The following is an 18,906-nucleotide window of genomic DNA, read 5'->3' on the forward strand; positions in this document are numbered from 1 at the left end:
GAGCTGCAACCTGGGCATGTGTCCTGACCTGAAGTCAAACCTTTACCTGTTCATGGGTCAACACTCAACCACTGAGCCACATCGGCTGGGCAGTTGTAATACTTTTTATTGACATCTTTGAAATGCAGCTAATTCAAAGATGTAGGGAAGGTGAAGAAAGTGAGTCAAAGGTAATTTAAAATTTACCATTATATTTCATAAAACTTCTGAAGGGGGACAATAGCAAAGTACGTTTACTGATTTAAAATTCATCTATCTTTTAATTGATGAAAGTATATGTGAATAGTAAGTTAGTAAAGCAGGGAAAACAGTTACAAGGTATATGACATGCTCCCCAAAACAATAGTCTATAAATTTAATTGCTGTGTTGATAATTTAAAATACATAGTACCTATAGCTAGTTTGCATTATTTTACCCCATTATTAACTTACCATTGTGGTTCTCAGGTTCCAGTTTCATTGCTGAAGTATGCACCAAACAACGGTGGCCTGAATCCGCTCTTTGGCCCTCAACAGGTAGCCATGCTGAACCAGCTCTCCCAACTCAACCAGCTTTCTCAGATCTCCCAGTTACAGGTGCGTGGAGTGCAGGCCTGTCATGCGGTGTGCATTCAGTGTGTCCACTGTGGGCTAGACTGCAGGAGGTAGTGCAGTGGGCATACCAGCAGCCATGATTCTCATGGAGCTTCCAGTGTGTCTGTGAAGAAGACGGTGAGCCCAGGGGGCATGATGCTGTGAGAGCAAGCCCAGCTGAGTCAGGAGTGCGGTGGGAGTAGAATGATGAGGAAGAACTTTTCTGATGAAGTGCAAGTTTAGATTGAACAGATCTGCTGGAGGCCAGAGTCCGGGAAGAGATTGTTTGATTAGGCAGGACATGCTGGTGCTGAGCAGATGAAGCCGTGCCTCTGCAGGTGCACCTGCCGCAGTCACTGAAGCCTGATCTGTGATGGCGTGGCACTGACATCTCTGCATTCTTCCCGCAGCGGTTTTTAGCACAGCAGCAAAGGACGCAGAGTCAGAGAAGCGTGCCTTCTGGGAACCGGCAGCAGCAAGACCAGCAGGTAGGTCTGAGTCTTCCCCTCGCCGTGCTGACCCGCCCCTCGTATCGCTTCCATTGTAACGAGACTCACAATGCCTTCCTGAAAACATAATGCAGTCGGTTGTTTACTAAGCCCTCTGCTTGCTCAGAGTTTAACCAGCTTGTACAGGGTGACTGTGCACCTCCGAGGAGAGGGAAGTGGATGAGAAAGTGAAGGGGGATATGTATCTGGAAAGTCTTCACAGTTTTTCCCAATTGTTTTGTCGTTTTAAGGGTCGACCTCTTAGTGTGCAGCAGCAGATGATGCAACAGTCTCGCCAACTTGATCCAAACCTGTTGGTGAAGCAGCAGACGCCACCATCTCAGCAGCAGTCACTCCATCAGCCAGCCATGAAATCTTTCCTTGAAAATGTCCTGCCCCACACTACATCTGAGCTGCAAAAAGGGCCATCTCCAGTAAATGCTTTCAGCAACTTCCCTATAGGTGTGTTTCTCCTTGGCCACACGGTCAGCTGGTGTGTGGAAATCCCCGGCCTGGCAGGGCTGTCTCCTCGTGAAGACAACACTGGTCCTTTATCTGTTCCTTTTTGTAGGTGTAGCCTTTCTTTATGTTTCAGGGAATATGCTTCATGCTGTCTATTTAAGAAAATCACACTGTTTCAAAAACACCACATTCACATTTGCATGGGTTAGAATAAAGATAATTTTTCTCTTAAGAACCTCAGGTATTTTAATTGTAGGATATGAAGAGAAGTGGGGATGGGCCAGTGAGACATTGAGCAGCTGCTTTGATAAAACAGCTGAGAACAGTAGCATTGTAGTTTTCAGAAGCTAGAAATTTGACTATTGTCTAGATATTTATACATGACTAGAGTCCTAGTGCACAAAATTTGTGTGTGGGGGGCCACCTCCCCTCAGCCCAGCCTGTACCCTCTCCAATCTGGGACCACTGGCTCCTAACTGCTCGCCTGCCTGCCTGATCACCCCTAACTGCTCTCTCTGCTGGCCTGGTCACCCCCAACTGCCACCCCTTTTCCCAGCCTGGTTGCCCCTCACTGCCCCCTCTTCCAGCCTGGTCACCCCACAGCCTGCTGTTTGGTCTCCCCTCACTAACCCCCTGCCGGCCTGGTCGCCCCACACGGCCTGTTCGGTCGTCCGTTCGGTTGTTTCTGTTGCATTGATCACTTAAGGTTAGATAGATAGATAGATAGATAGATAGATAGATAGATAGATTATTGGGGTAAATGTAGGAAATGGGGGTTGCCTTTGTCACATTTCCTGTAGCTTTCCCTTCCCTTTCTCACTCTGTCTCCAAGCTTGTACTCCGTCTGGAAATGCCAGGCTTATCCATGTTCCCTTGCCTTTAGGTCCCTTTTCTCCTTATGCCTTCGGTTCTGTTTTGACCCTTGTTTGATCCCATCCTATTCATTTTTACTTTTATGTCTCTTCCCTGACAATTGTTGGTTGCTCACCCTGCTGGTCCAGCTGTGTTGAAGATGGTTTGTTTCCTTGCATCTTCTGGGCTGTGGGCTCCTGCTGCTCCTTCACTCTGGCTTAGCTGATGCAGGATTGGCTCTCACTGGTATTGCCATGGACTGTCAGCTGGGGCCTACATTGCACTTTGAGTCCTGGGGACTGTTCACTGTCTCTCCATTCCCAGATGTGGTTTCCTTGTCAGTTACCACTGCAAGTGGTGACCAGGCGGCCCCAGAAACAACAGTGTATGTAGTAGTAAAAGAATACTCACGGACATTGGAAGGTTTTGTTCTCTCGAGCAAAGGGAAGTGATGCACTGTTTGGTTGCATACTGGTCATATATATTGGGCTAGTGAGGAGGTAACTGTACAGTGGAATCTTGTTTCTCAAACATCTCCCATCTCGAACAATTCACTTCTCAACCTGACAGTCCTTTCATGCAGGTGCCTGTATGATCAGCCACTGACCTCTCAGGTGAGAAAGGAGAGAATGCACAAATATGAGTCGGGTTAGCACTGTTAACATCTCAAGATATTGTGCTGTGATTATTTTTGTGTTTTGTTGCTTTTGTTAAATTTTCATTTTTTTACTGTACATTTTCCTTTTTGTTAAATTTACATTTCATGTTCTTTTTGTTTTTAAAGTGTTTATAAATTAAACATTACAATAGACATGTACAGCACATGAGAAAGGTTAAAATGGGGGGATATTTGGGGACCTGGAATGGATTAATTCAATTTACATTATTTCTAATGTGAAAAAAAATGATTTGGTTTTCCAACAGCCTTCCGGAACAAAAGTAAGTTCGAGAAACAAGGTTCCACTGTATATGGATTTCCTGTCCAGGCTGGCTTCACAGCTCGAATGCTTTTTCCTGATTAAAAAAGTCTACTTAGCTTATGCAAACACCAGGATAGTTCTCTAAATCAGTTGTGAAAAACTAGAGCCTGTTGCCCAGATTTGGCCAGCTGCCTAATTTTGTAAATAAAGTTTTATTGGAACACAGTCCTGCTCTTTCGTTAATGCATTTTCTGTAGTTTTTGTGTTGTAACAACAGTAGTATAGAAACAGACCTTGTGGCCCCAGAGCCTAAGATATGTACTCTCTGAACCATTAAAGAATTTGCCTCACTTGGGTTTAATTGACCGGTCCAGAGAATAGCAACTGTAATTACTCTTTTCAAAAATAGATATGATATTAGAGAATTTGTGTTAAATTTCTTAAGTCTGGCTGACCTAATATCCCGCAAACTGTCATGAGACCAAAGTATTTAAAACCATTTGTTTTTAAAACTTTAGGATAACCAGCTATATGTGTGTTAAAAATCTGACTTCATTTTTGATAAGCATCTCAGATGATTCTGATGTTGACTGTCCCCAGATCACATTTTAAGAAACATTGGAGGAATAGGTCCGTTTTCTGACCACAGTACTAAAGATGGACATTTCCATCCTTGTTCCATGAGATTGATCCTGACATATCATTGTTAGAGTTGTAGAAAATTGCACCTTAGAGTATGGCGCTCTGGTCTTGAGGTGCAATTGTTAGAGCAGAACAGTTCTTTTGTTTGTTTTTTATTTAATTACTAGAGGCCCTGTGCACAAAATACATGCACAGGGAGGGTCCCTAGGCCTGGCTGGCCATCAGGGTTGATCAGGGCCTTCCAACTGCCAGCCGGGGCCTGCCTTCGCTCCGTGCCACCCCCTGGTAGTCCACACACGTCATGAGCTATCAAACTCCTGGTCAAACTTCCCCTCAGGGACACTTGGCATATGAGCCTTTTATATATTTAAATATATTTTTATTGATTTCAGAGAGGAAGGGAGCGAGATGGAAATGTCAATAGTGAGAATCACTGATTGACCCCTTCTGCACACCCTCTCAACCTGGGCAAGTGCCCTGACAGTATTCTTTGACTGTTAAACGAGTTGAAAATTACTCAGTTTGCAAGCAAAAGTTAGCAACTGAAAGTGATCATATATAATATTTTATGCATGGTACTCTTGGAAAGTAGCTAAAGAGAGATATCTTATTAGAGATAAGCTTATAAACTTCAATATTTGGCCTCCTTAAATTTTTTTCTCTTATTCTGCCAAGGAATCCTATATGATAATCCTATATAATAAAAGGGTAATATGCAAATCCGAACGGTGGAATGACCAATCGCTATGACATGCACTGACCACCAGGGGGCAGATGTTCAGCACAAGAGCTGCCCCTTGGAGGTCAATGCACTCCCACAGGGGTCGCACCACTCATCCAGAAGTCGGGCTCATGGCTGGCAAACGCAGTGGCGGTGGCGGGGTCCCGCCTCTGCAGCAGCGCTAAGGATGTCTGACTTCGGTTTAGGGCATCCTCCGAGAGCTCCCGGACTGCTAAGGGCACAGGCTGGGCTGAGGGGCCTCCCCTCCTCCTGAGTGTGCAAGTGTCATGCACCAGGCCTCTAGTTTAAAAATAATCAAAATTATGTGGAGAAATAGTTTCCCACAGATAATGAGTGCAGTTTTATAATAGTAGCAGTTTTATGGTTTGAAAACGTATTATTGAGTATCTGCGTTGCGCCCTTTGGGAATCGCACTGTGGCTTTCTCCCCACACTGTCTGCATGACATTGGCCAGGGACCGAGTGTTGGTTCCACCTGGCTGGCCTTGGTCCGATTATTTGGCTGTGTCACATTTGCAGGATTCTTTATTAAGGAATTCAGGCAAGATTAAAAACATTTCTTTAGTTTTTCTAGGAAGTGGAACTTATACAGGAAGAAGAACATGCTATATATTATAAACTTTTGTATTATTATTTTATTTTTAAGGCTTGAACTCAAACTTGAATGTAAATATGGATATGAACAGTATTAAAGAGCCACAGTCAAGACTAAGGAAGTGGACTACAGTGGACAGCATTTCTGTGAACACATCTTTGGATCAAAACTCCAGCAAACATGGTATAAAATGCATTCTTATTTTTTTAAAAACTGTGGAATATTAACTTTAGGTCTTTATTTTAAATACATATTTTTAAAGCTAAGTCCTCTTAGAACCTATCCTCGTTTTTAAAAGTGCTTTATTAATCTCAGTTGAAACAAAAAAGCAAAATTAATCTTTATTATGTTATAAAAAATAAAAATCAGATTATACTAGTTTAAAAAATATTTTCTTTTCGATGGTCTTTTAGTCTTTTGCAATTGATTTTATTGTTCTAATGTTCTATTTGTTAACATTTACACAATTTATTGTGATGTAGGGTACTAAACACTTGCACCATAATTTGATTTCTAGCATTTTCTTTTTTTTCTTTCTTTTTTTTTAATATATTTTATTGATTTTGTACAGAGAGGAAGGGAGAGAGATAGAGAGTTAGAAACATTGATGAGAGAGAGTCATCGATCAGCTGCCTCTTGCACACCCCCTACTAGGGATATGCCCACAACCAAGGTACATGCCCTTGACCGGGATCGAACCTGGGACCCTTCAGTCCCCAAGCCGACGCTCTATTCATTGAGCCAAACCGGTTTCGGCATGATTTCTAACATTTTCTTATATATTGACACATTTTCTTTATATATTTGTTATGTGTAAATCACATAGATTCAGAATTCTTTTCACCAGTTACAGTTTTAAAATATTTTCATCTTATTTAATATCCATTCATCTAGCCACTGTAAATAGACTACCTTCTGCTTTCCCAGGACTGTTCCTAGGAAAGCAGAAGGTACATATACATAGGTGCATATGTACATACACAGTTGAATATGTAAGCAAGTGAAAAAGTCAGAACCAAATGGAGGATTTAACAGGGAAGTGACAGTGATGGGGATGGCTTTAGAGAGACTCATCATGGGTGAAGCCTGCAAGTTCATCAACTGAATAAGAGCGAGAACAATAAAGAATGTATGTAGCACATGAGCTCTGGCTGGTGTGTTCAGTGGTTAGAGCACTGGCCCACGCACCAAAGGGTTTCAGGTTCACATCCCACCCCTGTGGGGGCTCGTGCAGAAGGTATCTCATTCCCTCCCAACCTCCCTCCCTCCCTCCCTCTCTCTCTCTCTGTCTCTCTCTCTCCCTCTCTCTCTCCCTCTCCCTCCCTCCCTCCCTCCCTCCCTCCCTCCCTCCCTCTCTCTCTCTCTCTCTCTCTCTCTCTCTCTCTCTCTCTCTCTCTCTCTCTCTCTCTCTCTCTCGCTCTCTCTCTCGCTCCCCTTCCCCCGCCCTTCCCCACTCCCTAAAAAATACAAGTAGCTAGAAGAGGAAGCCAGAAAAGAAGGGAAGGGAATTGGTGGAATGACTGCATCAGGTCAGGGGCAGGTCATGCCCTGCCGAGTGGCATGGGGGCCTGGCGAGGTCCTGCCCGGCCACCCTCAGTGACTGGCACAGGAACTTTGGAGGCTCTGACCTGCCTCCAGGGAACCTGTGTTTCACTGGAAGCTCCAGCTAGAGCAGCTCAGGTCCATGAACCAGAGCTTCTCCCAGCCATGGAGACTCAAGGCTAGTGGCCGGGTCCTGGCTCTCCTTTCTCACCCTTGCCCTTCCATTCAATAAATTGTGCCTCCCTCCTTCCATCATGTTATTGAAGCTGGCAACTTAGAGACATTCGCTTTTTAGTCAATGTTCATTGAGATAATTTACAGATAATACAACCTTTTTCGAGGTGAATGATTCAGTGGCTTTCAGTATATTCTCAGAGTTCTGAATCCATCACCACAGTCAATTTTCGAACATTTTCTTGCCCCAGAAGAGCCCCTCGGCTATCACTTGTCCGTCTCTCCTAGCCATAAGCAAAGTTCAACTTTCTGAGCTTGTACACTTGTCTATAATGTGCATTTGGTGTAGGTGGTGGCAGGTGCTATCTGGTCTTGTGAGTAGCGTTTTGGCTTAGCACGGTGCTTTCAAGTCTCATTCCTGTTGCAGCATGCCGAGGTGCTTCATTCCTTCTTCATTTAACAGTAGACAGCTGTTTGGGTCCAGGAGGTTTTCTTGAGTTCTTTCTTGCTCCCACCTCCATATCCAGTCTACCTATGACGAGTGCCCCTTCTACTTCCCAAATGCAGGGTGCACACACCCATGTGTTCCACTGTCTCCTGATGTCAGCCACTTCCGTGCACACCTGCCTTTCAGGGTCCTGAAACATAGCCCCAGGCTCACTTCTCTTAAAACGCTTCAAGGTGAGGTCCTCCTTGCTGTGTCTGATAGAGTCCTGCATGAGCATGCTGCCTTCCAGGACTGCTGGTCTGCAGCAGTGAGGCCTGGGGCAGCTGGAGCAAGCACACCACCCCTGCCACCTTCCATTCCAGATGTTTAGAACAGCAGACTCTGGCATCCCTCCCTTCAAGATCAGAACCCCATCCTCCATGTTGCTCACAGATGGTCTTTCAGTTCTCAGACTGCTGCTCTGTTCCTCTCCTCAGGTCCTTACAGACCGCACCTGCACCTAGAATCCCACCCCAACCTTTTGCATGAGGGCTCAGCCCCTCCTTGCCTTATGCTCTGTCCTTCTGTTGCTGATCACTTGTTCACCTCTTTGTGAGAATCCATTGTCATTAAGGGTGAGGACTCCATTCATCACACTCAGCTTTTCGTGTCCAGCATTGAACAGAGCACCTGACCTGGCCTCAGAAAACACTGGTTGCCACTGTGTAAAGCATTCCTCATTCTAAAGTGAGCTCAGGGATGGGCGTGGAGGATAGATCTCAACATCGACGGTCGTTTCTAAGTGTTAGCTGTGTTTTGATGGGCTTGCACACTTGTAGTAACAGATACCAAGTATTACAGATGTCTCCCCCCCCCCCCCCCCCATTGACCTCCCAAGCCGCTACCAACTCCCAGCACATGCCCTTACTCCCTCTAATGTCTGAGTCCTTCGGTTATGCTCAAATGCATGCATACAAGTCCTTTGCTTGAGCTCTTACTCCCTCCCCCTGTCTTCCTTCTGAGGTTGGATGGTCTGTTTGATGCTTCTATGACTTTGGCTCTATTTTTGTTCATCAGTTTATGTTGTTCATTATATTCCACAAATGAGTGAGATTATGTGATCTTTATTTTCCTCTAATAGCTTAATTTCACTTAGCATAATGCTCTCCAGGTTCATCCATGCTGTTGTAAGAGTTCCTTCTTTTTTACAGCAGCATAGTATTCCATTGTGCAGATGTACTACGGCAGTGGTCGGCAAACTCATTAGTCAACAGAGCCAAATATCAACAGTACAACGATTGAAATTTCTTTGGAGAGCCAAATTTTTAAACTTAAACTTCTTCTAATGCCACTTCTTCAAAATAGACTCACCCAGGCCGGGGTATTTTGTGGAAGAGCCACACTGAAGGGGCCAAACAGCTGCATGTGGCTCGCGAGCCGCCATTTGCCAACCAACTACGGTTTTGTAATCTACTCATCTGACGAGCATTAGGCTGTTTCCAAATCCTAGGTATTGTAAATATTGCTATGAACATAGGGGTGCATATGTCCTTTTTGATGGGTGTTTCTGATTTCTTAGGATATATTCCTAGAAGTGGGATTACTAGGTTGAATGGGAATTCCATTTTTAGTTTTTTGAGGAAACTCCATACTGTTCTCCACAGTGACTGCACCAGTCTGCATTCCCACCAGCAGTGCACGGGGATTCCTTTTTCTCCGCATCCTCGCCAGCACTTGTCGTTTGTGATGTTCTTGACTGTAGCTCTTTCCCCCCCCCCCCCCCCCCCAGTACCTCTCACTCACCCCCAGCAGGAATCCCACAAAGGGTGCACTGTGCTTGTTCTCAGCTTAGGCCTCAGTATGAGTGTCTTCATGACTTGGCAATAATTTTGTACTCTTATCCTGACAGTATCTCTCAGCTGTGCGTCCTCACAACCACAGAGCACAGGACAGACCTTGTTCTGTATTTTGCTCCCATCTCATGGTCATCGTTCTCTTTTTAGGTGCTATTTCAAGTGGTTTCAGGCTGGAAGAGTCTCCGTTTGTTCCTTATGACTTCATGAACAGCAGTACTTCGCCAGCCAGCCCTCCAGGCTCAGTGGGAGATGGCTGGCCACGTGCCAAATCGCCCAATGGCTCTAGCAGTGTTAACTGGCCACCAGGTAAGATGCCAGCAGCTTCCGTCATGACTTAGTACTGATTTAGCCCAGTTCTGGCTCTTGGGCTGAGTGCTCGTACAAATGAATGTCGAGGGACAGTGAAGTCGGGTATCACATCGGCCCTGTGGCCCGTGCCTTCTGCTCCAAGCAGTGAGAGTGGGACTGGCCCACCCCTGGCACTCAGGCCCCATCTTCCCCTGTGCCAGGGACCTCCGGGCAGCATCTCAGCTGTGCCGCGGTGTAGGCAGAAGCGCTCCTGTGGCCTGCACACCTGCTCAGTTGCTGTGGCTTGGTGCCTGGTGGTAGAGCACCGTAGGACGTTGCTGTTTGAGGTGTACAAACCCAGAGCATTGGTTCCTGTTGTAAGAACCTGCACGTAAATAACAGCCTGTGCGCATCTCATTTTGTTAACGAATCAAAATGCTTGTGATTTTCATAGGTCTTAGGAGTATTTTACATTATTTATTAGGTCTAGTAATAATTAATGTCGTTTTCTAATACTTTTTTAAATCGAATTTAAACAACAAAATTTAATCAACAATAGAGTTGCTGTTGTTTTCTACTACTTGTGCCCAACGCTCAGGAAGCATTTTAATCCCTCTCTTGTAAAATTCTTGTGATTTTGATGCAAAAAATTCGGTCAATGCATTTTTGAGGCATTCTTCATTATTAAATTTTTTTCCAAGAAGAAAGTTTTGCAAAGAACGAAACAAATGGTAATCGGAAGGGGCAATATCAGGAGAATATGCAGGTTGAGGGAGAACTTCCCATTCCAACTGGCGCAGTTTTGCAGCAGTGATTCTTGCAGTATGCGGTCATGCGTTATCGTGGTGAAGAATTACGCCCTTCCGATTAATCAGCGCGGGTTCTTTTTCTCTTAAAGCTTAGGCTAACCTTTCCAATTGGGCACTATGCACTGCACTTGTAATGGTTTGGTTAGTCACATGTGTCAAACACAAGGCCCGCGGGCCAAATCCGTCCCGCCAGGCCTTGCAATGTGGCCCGCACCGCGCTGTCATCACTGCACTCCGCTGCGTTTCCATCACAATGACAGTTTATGACTGTTCAGTAAACCATTCGGCCCGCCATTTAGGCTGGATTTTAGATTTTGGCCCCTTCTCTGATTGAGTTCGACACCCCTAGGTTAGATGGTAAAAGTTCATAATGAAGAATTCCTTTAAAATTCCACCAAACACACAAAATCACTTTTTTCGCATGCAAGTCAGGTTTTGGCGTGGGCTGCGGAGCCTCACTTTTGTCCAACCATTGAGGCCGCCTTTTCAAATTAACATACAGCACCCATTTTCCATCTCCGGTAACAATTTGCTCTAAAAACAGCAAACGGTTTTGACTAGAGAGGAGCGAACTGCAAATTGTGACTCTTTGATTACGGTTGTTGTCGGTCAACTCATGAGGAACCCATTTTCCAAACTTTTGGACTTTGCCAAGTGCACGCAATTGATTGGAAATTGTTTTTTGTGAACAATTTAAAGTTGTCGCAAGCTCTTGTTGGGTAATTTGAGGATTTTGCACCAAAAGAGCTTGAAGAGCTTCTTGATCAAAATTGGACACACGGCCTCGACCACTCTTGTCATCTAACAAAAAATTTCCCTCGCGAAATTTCTCAAACCAACGCTGGCATTTTCTGGCGCTAACTGCATCTTGACCAAGAGCACTACAGATGTTTTTTGCAGCCTCACTTGCTTTTCTTCCTAATTGGAACTCTTAAAGCATGCAGTGCCGAATATGCTCTTCATCCGCCATCTTCTTAGCCCTAGTTTTGCAACAAAAACCAAACCAAACACAAACTTTTTCAAGCAAAACTTGTTAATTGCACTTCACACATTCTGTAGATACCACGTGTTTGAAGGTTATGTCAATACAAGTCAACGCCAAGCAAGATTTTAAACGAATGTTTAAAAACGACATTAATTATTACTAGACCTGATAATGTGATTAAGCCTGAACTAATTTAAAATTTTCATTTCCAGAATTTCGCCCTGGTGAACCATGGAAAGGTTATCCAAACATTGACCCAGAAACTGACCCTTACGTCACTCCTGGCAGTGTCATCAACAATCTTTCAATTAACACTGTGCGGGAAGTTGACCACCTCAGGGACAGGAACAGTGGTATGTAGGCGGGGACACTTCCGCTTCTGGACAGCATGGTGTAAGCATGGCTCAGAGTAGGTGTGATGCCTGCGCAGCAAGATCCCCGCACATCTCAGACCCTGACGCCCAGGGAATCGGGCAGTGGGAGCAGAAGGGTCTCATCCCGTAGGCAACTCTTCAGCACTTTTAAGTGAGAAGGATTTGTTCTCACTGGATCTAGTAAACACACAGGTGCAGTTAACGAAGGCCCAGCAGTTATTTGGTTTCCAGTCATTGTATTCCAGCTGCAGGTTGTTGCCTCCTTTATCCTGCTGTGGCTGTTGTGGGTATTAAGAAATGGGTGTTTTTTGGAAAAGCTGTATCTTCATTATTATTTATTTATACACTCTGAATATTAAAGGACTGTCATCTGGAAAAGCAATTTGACTTTCTGTCTTTCAGAGAGTGGAAATAATACCAATTTTAAGGATCCCTATAGTCCAGATGCACTTTTTAATGTGTTATCAAATAAAATCATCCTACTACCAACATGTGGTTGTATTTATAGTATTTCGTGGGTGCACTGGAAGGAAGGAGAATGAAGTGAGAGTATTTTCCGTTCTTGTAACATTTATCCTTCCACCTGTCCCTTTAAACAATTTTTAATAAAGAAAATATGCGCCAGTCTGCATCTTATATTAGGCGTGTCATGGCCAGCAGGTGTTGCCATGTCACAGTGGTGAGCACAGTTGGGCAGACAGCTCTGCAGACGTAGGTAGAGCCATTACCTTCCCAGGGGAAGGAGTAGGGACAGCCACACGGCATCCTCCTGTCGTGGTGGCTCATGGGAGATTGCTCCCAGAGATGGCGACTTCTTATCTTTGGGAGATTCTGAAAGTCAGGGGGGGTGAGTTTTGATATTCAGAGAAACCACTGAAGGTTTTGAGTGGAAGAGTCAACCTGTATTTAAGGTGGGTGAACAGGTGGATTGGGGTGGGAGACCCACCACGAGCTGTTAGAGCGATCAGTGGTCAGTGGAGCTAAACTAGAGAAAAGGGTAGGGGCTAGGTTTTGGAGACAGCTCTCAGCATGCTGTTTTGAATAAGAAGGGGCAGTTTTGGGTAGGTGTGTGAGCCTGAGCATGCCTGTGCTTTCTCAAGATGGCTGTGAAGTTGCCATTTTGCTAGGTGCCTTTGCTTGTTCTAAGACATCAGGTCACTTACCCTGGGGATGACTAACTGGGCTCTTCCCCCACATAGGGTCATCCTCATCCTTGAACACCACGCTGCCTTCAACTAGTGCCTGGTCATCCATTCGTGCCTCCAACTACAACGTTCCCCTCAGCAGTACAGCACAAAGCACTTCAGGTGGGCGGGGCGGGGTCGTGGGGGTGGGCACTGCCCTGTCTGCTGAGACCCCTGCTCTCAGCAAGCTCTCCGCTCTCCGGGGGAGCAGTGCTGTCTGTTCGCCGCACACCTGCTTCCGTGAGGCCACAGCCAGGAAATTAGCCTTCTCTCGCTCTTTTTTTATATATATATATATTTTTATTGACTTCAGAGAGGATGGGAGAGGGAGAGAGAGAAACATCAATGATGAGAGATTCATTGATTGCTGCCTGCGGGTTCTGGGGTTTGGAGGTGAAGGAGCACTTTCTTGGCTTTTTTCTTCAGCAGTTTGGTTTGCTTTAGGGGTTTTTAATAATCTCACTTTGTTTGATTTGGTTTCAGGGGGAGAGTGGATGTTATTATCTAAATTTGATCTTTTCTAAAAGCATTGTCTCCCCCCTCCCACTTTTTGTTCCCTTTGAGTAGCCAGAAGTAGTGATTCCAAATTGACGTGGTCTCCGGGGTCAGTCACAAACACCTCTCTGGCCCATGAGCTGTGGAAGGTCCCTTTGCCACCTAAAAACATCACTGCTCCATCCCGTCCACCTCCGGGGCTCACTGGCCAGAAGCCTCCCTTGTCTACGTGGGATAATTCTCCTCTTCGTGTAGGTGGAGGATGGGGAAATTCTGACGCCAGGTATACCCCAGGTAAGACGAGGTGCCGGGCACTGGCCAGCACACGGGCTGGGGCCACACAGCGCGCTCCCACTGCGCGCTCTCCGCGGTCTCCACGTCATCCGCTCACCTAAGAGCACTTGGCAGACGGTGGTCAGTGAGTGGAATGGGGCTCCTTTCTTTGAGAAGCTCCTCACCTGCTCCTCTTAAAAATGTGCGGTAATTTCTCCCTCCTGGCCGGCCCTCAGAGCACACCGCGTGTGGCACAAGGCAGAAGCTGCCACGGCAGGGCCGGGAAAGCCTGGCCTTGATGTAGGGGCTCATAAAATCTATTGCGGGGTTTTTGTTTTACATATATATATATATATATATATATATATATATATATATATATATAAATTTTTTTTTTTTTAGAGAGAGGGGAAGGGAGAGGTATAGAAACATTGATTGGTTGCCTCCTGCACAACCCTCACTAGGAATCGAGCCCACAACCCGGGCAGGTGCCCTGGCAAGGAATCGAACTGTGACCTGGTCCATAGGTCAATGCTCAACCACTGAGTCATGCCAGCTGAGCTAAACTGAGACATTTGAGAGGGACAGGGTGCTGCTGGTGAGACAGCCAGCAGGCATAAAGCAGACTGTCTTAGGAAAGGGGCAGAGGGCGCTCCTCCTGCTGCGCCTGCACGTGACCAGCTCCCCAGCAAGCCCAGGTTGGACTCAGAACTTGTGCCGGTTCTTACTTCCTTGTGCCCTGCCCCCGGGCTGTACCAAACTTGGTCATCTCCAGGCTGAAAATAGTAATATCTCAGGGATTTCTGATCTTTAGACAGGTGACTTAGTGTGTTCCTTTGGGGGAAGTTTTGATTACATGAAAATACTTGAGTCTGTTTTAAGCTACTAAATGCAAATTAATGTATTGGGTGTTGTGTGTTCCTCCTGGCCACAGCCACCTGGGGGCCAGCTCCTCTCAGTGGTTAGTGTGGTGTGAGGGGAGGAGGCTTGTGGAGCTGAGTGGGACCAGGAAGCCAAGCCGAGCAGAGGGAGCAACATAAGATTCAGCGCTGGGACGCACTAGGGTTCCCTGTTGGTCTTGAAGAAGGTTCGGGAGCCGTGAGTGGAGCTACCTCCCGAGCGGTAGGGAGTGTTTGTGAGGCACCTGGGAGCAGTGGTAAACGGCGCTGACTTGATCACATCTTCCAGGTCTGCTGCAGGGAGAGAGCAAAAGCAGGTGGCATGCCCCCGTGGGGACCCAGACAGAAACGAGGCTGTCTGCTCAGGGCTCCAGTTCATCAGAGGACACGAGAGGCCTTCCCCAACTGGTAGTCTTCTGAGACAGCGTTAGCTTCATAATGAAAGTATCCCCAAGGGAGGCCTGCCTTTGTGCCTCACTAGCCAGGAGCCCGTGACCACCACGTACCATGATGAGACTGGGATGTGCTTGCCCTTGGTTACCGCTCCAGCCACAGTCTCAGGAACTGACTTTCCTCTTTCTTCCTTGTTCAGGGTCCAGCTGGGGTGAGAGCAGCTCAGGGAGAATAACAAATTGGCTTGTTCTAAAAAACCTCACACCTCAGGTAAGAGCACGGCACTGGAGGGTGCGGATGCACGTGGCGGCCGGGAGAGGAGGTCTCCGGGCTCTTAGTGGGGGAAGGGCTGCCGGGCCTGCGTGGGAGTCGGGGCTGGCAGGGGAGATGGCTTTGGGTCTCAGGCGGGCTCCTTGATGCCCTTGGAGAGCCCTGGTCTGCCCTGTTCAATGAGGCCGTTTTCTGAATGCCTGGGCCACCGCCGTGGAGGCTGGTGTTCGAGCCCACCCTCCTCCCACCCGGAGCGGTGCCTGGATGGGCCCTGCCTCAGGGCCCCGGAGAGAAGACTTGAAGCCACAGCAGCGCCATGGCTACCTCAGGAACTGAGGACAAGGGAAGTGACGCAGGGACGAGAGGCCAGGGAGGTATGGCTCTGGGACCAGTGAACGTGCATACTGGTCCCAGAGCCATACCTCTGTGGCCTCTGGACCCCATCACAGCAGAGAGTCCCAGGTAAAGTGGCACCAGCAGTGAAACATCAGGCGACGAGGAGGACAAGCGTCGCATCCGGGACAGCTTCCCCAGTGTCCTCGCGTCGCGCGGTGCCGCTAACGCACTCGCCCTGTCTCCTAGATCGACGGCTCGACTCTGCGCACCCTGTGCATGCAGCATGGCCCCCTGATAACATTCCACCTGAACCTCCCGCACGGAAACGCTTTGGTCCGCTACAGCTCGAAGGAAGAGGTAGTGAAGGCACAGAAGTCTCTGCACATGTAAGTGGGCTGCTCTGGGCGCCCCCGAGCCCTCCTGCCTGGGGAGCTCGGGGTGAGAGCACCTCCCGCAGCACCCGGTCTGGTGGCCCAGGAAGTCCCCGCACCGCTGCCCTGTGGGGGATGGTTTCGCAGGCCTGTGCTCAGGGAGGGGGGGGGGGGGGTGCTGGGTACCCGGTGTGTCCTGGACACTCGGTGCCACCCGCACTGGAGGCTGTGGGAGCTCCGGCCGCTGGTCCTCACGTGTGCTTCTCCTCCTCAGGTGTGTGCTGGGGAACACTACTATTCTCGCTGAGTTTGCCAGTGAAGAGGAGATCAGTCGTTTCTTTGCACAAAGTCAGTCTCTGACCCCTTCCCCTGGCTGGCAGTCCCTCGGGTCCAGCCAGAACCGGCTGGGCTCCCTCGACTGTTCCCACCCGTTCTCCAGCCGGACTGATCTCAGTCACTGGAATGGTGCTGGGCTGGCGGGGACTAACTGTGGAGACCTCCATGGCACTTCCCTTTGGGGGACCCCCCACTATTCCACAAGCCTGTGGGGCCCTCCAAGCAGCAGTGACCCCCGAGGAATGAGCAGCCCCTCCCCCATCAATGCTTTTCTTTCTGTTGACCACCTCGGCGGGGGTGGAGAGTCCATGTGACAGGTAGAGGTAGACTCGTGACCTCGACCTCAAGACGCAAAGGAAAGGGGCACTAAAAGCTGAGCTCGCCGCCTGCAGCGGGGCGCCTGTGGGAACAGCTCTTCTGCACATTTTCCACTTTGTTTTCCCCGAAACATATCAGTTGAATACTTGAATCATGCAGGCCAATACTATAATGTGAAGGTGTCTCGTTACACTCCCACTGGCGCCATACGTGCTGACCGCGTAGTGAGCTCACCTGTGCGAACTCATCATGTTTAGCCTTTGGGTTCTTTTTTTTTTCTTCTTTCTATTCCCACACCCCCACCCTTACCATTTTTTTTTCCAAAACCATTGTTTGGGCTGATAACATATGAGCTTTTACCTTTGCACTGAATGATGTTCTCTCCGTCTAATCGGCAATATGGGGGGGCAGCTGTTCCGTGTGATGTTTACTCAAGGATGTCCTTAAGGTGTGCGCTCTCTACTATGCCTTGATGTCCGCTACCTTACTGTGTGTCGTGGAGTTGGAGATCACGTTATGATGCTGACTTAGGACGATAAATGAAAGTGTTGCACCGTTTCTTCATGTTCTAAAACTAAAGAATTTCGCTCTGCAGTTTGAAAAACTGTGGCCACAGCTGTGACTTGCAGCCCGCCTGCACCAGGGGCCCTGCACTTTGAACGGGCTTTCCATTTTCTTTTGAAGGCTCTCACGTTGACCTTCTTGTTTACAGATTTTTTTGTTTGTTTTTTGAGAAAAAAAATGTTTACTCTTCCATCATTAAAAAAAAAAAAAAGTAAAAGACAAAAAAAAAAGAAAAAAAAGGAGGATTTAAAAGATGCTTTCTATCTCTGGGAAAGGAGCAGCATTTGGCCATGTTCTTGTTTTCTATTCCTGTCCTAAATCAAAGAGCATGGTTCTCAGGAAAACCGGGTCCCCAGTCAAACAAAAACAAAACCTTGTAGTTTCTTATAGGAAAAAAGGAAACCCCAAGTTTTAGCACTGATACTATGTATTGCTCTGTTAAAGAATTTTCTCTGCCAAAAAAAAAAGAAAAACAAAAAAACGCTTCAAGCTGGAGTTTGACGTTCTGCTTCAGATGCCGTCTTTTTATTAGTGTGATGATGGTTTGCTAATGATCAGTAGGGAATCATTTTTGTAATTCCATCAAGTGGCTCTGTTCCTGCTGTCGTGACTGTGTTATGTCTAATGTTGTACCTTAAAGCCGAAATCAGTAACTATGCATCCTGTAAGCACGGTTTGGGGCTTACAGAGTCGTTCATTGTAGAAAGGAAATTTTAAATGTTGTTGCAAACTAACGAGTTACACCATTTTTACACTTTCTTTCTCTCCTCCCCCCTTTTTTTGCCCACAAATGGTATTATAATGCTTGCTTAGTCACAGGAGAGACTAAACAAGGGTAAAAATTTTAACAGAGAATTTGCCATCATTTCATTGCCTTGATTCTAACTGTTTGTGTCCTATGATGCAAAAGAAGTCAGTGGCTTTTAACTGTTTACAAATAGAATGTGATTGTAAATGTACAGTTTGGTTGTGTTTAATTATGAAATTTCTTCAGATATAATAAACCATGACTTTTTGGCTGCTCAACATCAACTGTCTCTTTTTTGTGAATTTATTTGTACGCTCTTTTTTATAATGAAAGTTTTCAAGTTGCTATGTATGAGGGTTCTCATAGAGCAACCGATTAAAAATATAAGCAAATATTGGAACATTTTAACTGAACTTATCCACAATCTCACCCTGAAACAATGTGAGAACAACGGGAGACGTAGCTGACTCCCGCCTGCCCTCCGCGCCTGTGGGACCTGCTGCTCAGCGCTCCTGTGACTCATCTTCCCCGCCATCCGTGCCCATCGCAGGCCCAGCAGACACGCGGAGCAGGAGGCCCCTGCCCGGAGTGTCTGGTGTGAGCTCAGACCTCTTCCCGCCCCGCGGCCTCCGGCCGGCTGTGCTCGCTGCGCCGGGCTTCGCCGCGGCCACTCGCCGGGTGTAAGCCGTGTTCCGTGCATTCGATGTGTATTGACTTCCACACTGGTTTTTCCAAAAACCAAAGGTAGCTTCGAAAAACCACGTCTGGAAATGTTTGGGACGTCACGCTAACTGACCTTTGGGGCTTTGAGTAGTACATAATTGACTTCATAACTGCGTTAATTGTATCGTCCAAGTGTTTGGGAGTTTTTTGCGCTTGTTATGTGGAAATAAAGTGTTTGATTAAAAAATGAGCCAGTGGTGGTGGTTTTTAAAAAAATTATTTTAATATATTTTATTTATTTTTTACAGAGAGGGAGGGAAAGGGATAG

At 46.8% G+C, this 18,906-nt stretch overlaps 1 protein-coding gene across 7 annotated transcripts in view; it reads left to right on the plus strand.

Moving 5' to 3' along the window:
• The window catches only part of TNRC6A (trinucleotide repeat containing adaptor 6A), a 99,095-nt gene extending 80,267 nt beyond the window's left edge, over positions 1–18,828 (plus strand). For all 7 annotated transcript variants that reach the window (XM_036460396.2, XM_045570274.1, XM_045570275.1 and 4 more), the window contains 11 exons: positions 448–576; positions 984–1,061; positions 1,313–1,523; positions 5,325–5,456; positions 9,420–9,578; positions 11,567–11,707; positions 12,928–13,035; positions 13,480–13,701; positions 15,172–15,242; positions 15,825–15,964; positions 16,224–18,828. In XM_036460396.2, the coding sequence (XP_036316289.1) occupies positions 448–576; positions 984–1,061; positions 1,313–1,523; positions 5,325–5,456; positions 9,420–9,578; positions 11,567–11,707; positions 12,928–13,035; positions 13,480–13,701; positions 15,172–15,242; positions 15,825–15,964; positions 16,224–16,599 (1,767 nt within the window). In that variant the 3' untranslated portion in view covers positions 16,600–18,828. The remainder of the gene's footprint in view (positions 1–447; positions 577–983; positions 1,062–1,312; positions 1,524–5,324; positions 5,457–9,419; positions 9,579–11,566; positions 11,708–12,927; positions 13,036–13,479; positions 13,702–15,171; positions 15,243–15,824; positions 15,965–16,223) is intronic.
• The last annotated feature ends 78 nt before the right edge of the window (positions 18,829–18,906 follow it).

This window comes from Pipistrellus kuhlii, unplaced genomic scaffold, assembly GCF_014108245.1.
Source record: "Pipistrellus kuhlii isolate mPipKuh1 unplaced genomic scaffold, mPipKuh1.p scaffold_m20_p_31, whole genome shotgun sequence".
In the NCBI taxonomy this organism is placed as follows: Eukaryota; Metazoa; Chordata; class Mammalia; order Chiroptera; family Vespertilionidae; genus Pipistrellus; species Pipistrellus kuhlii.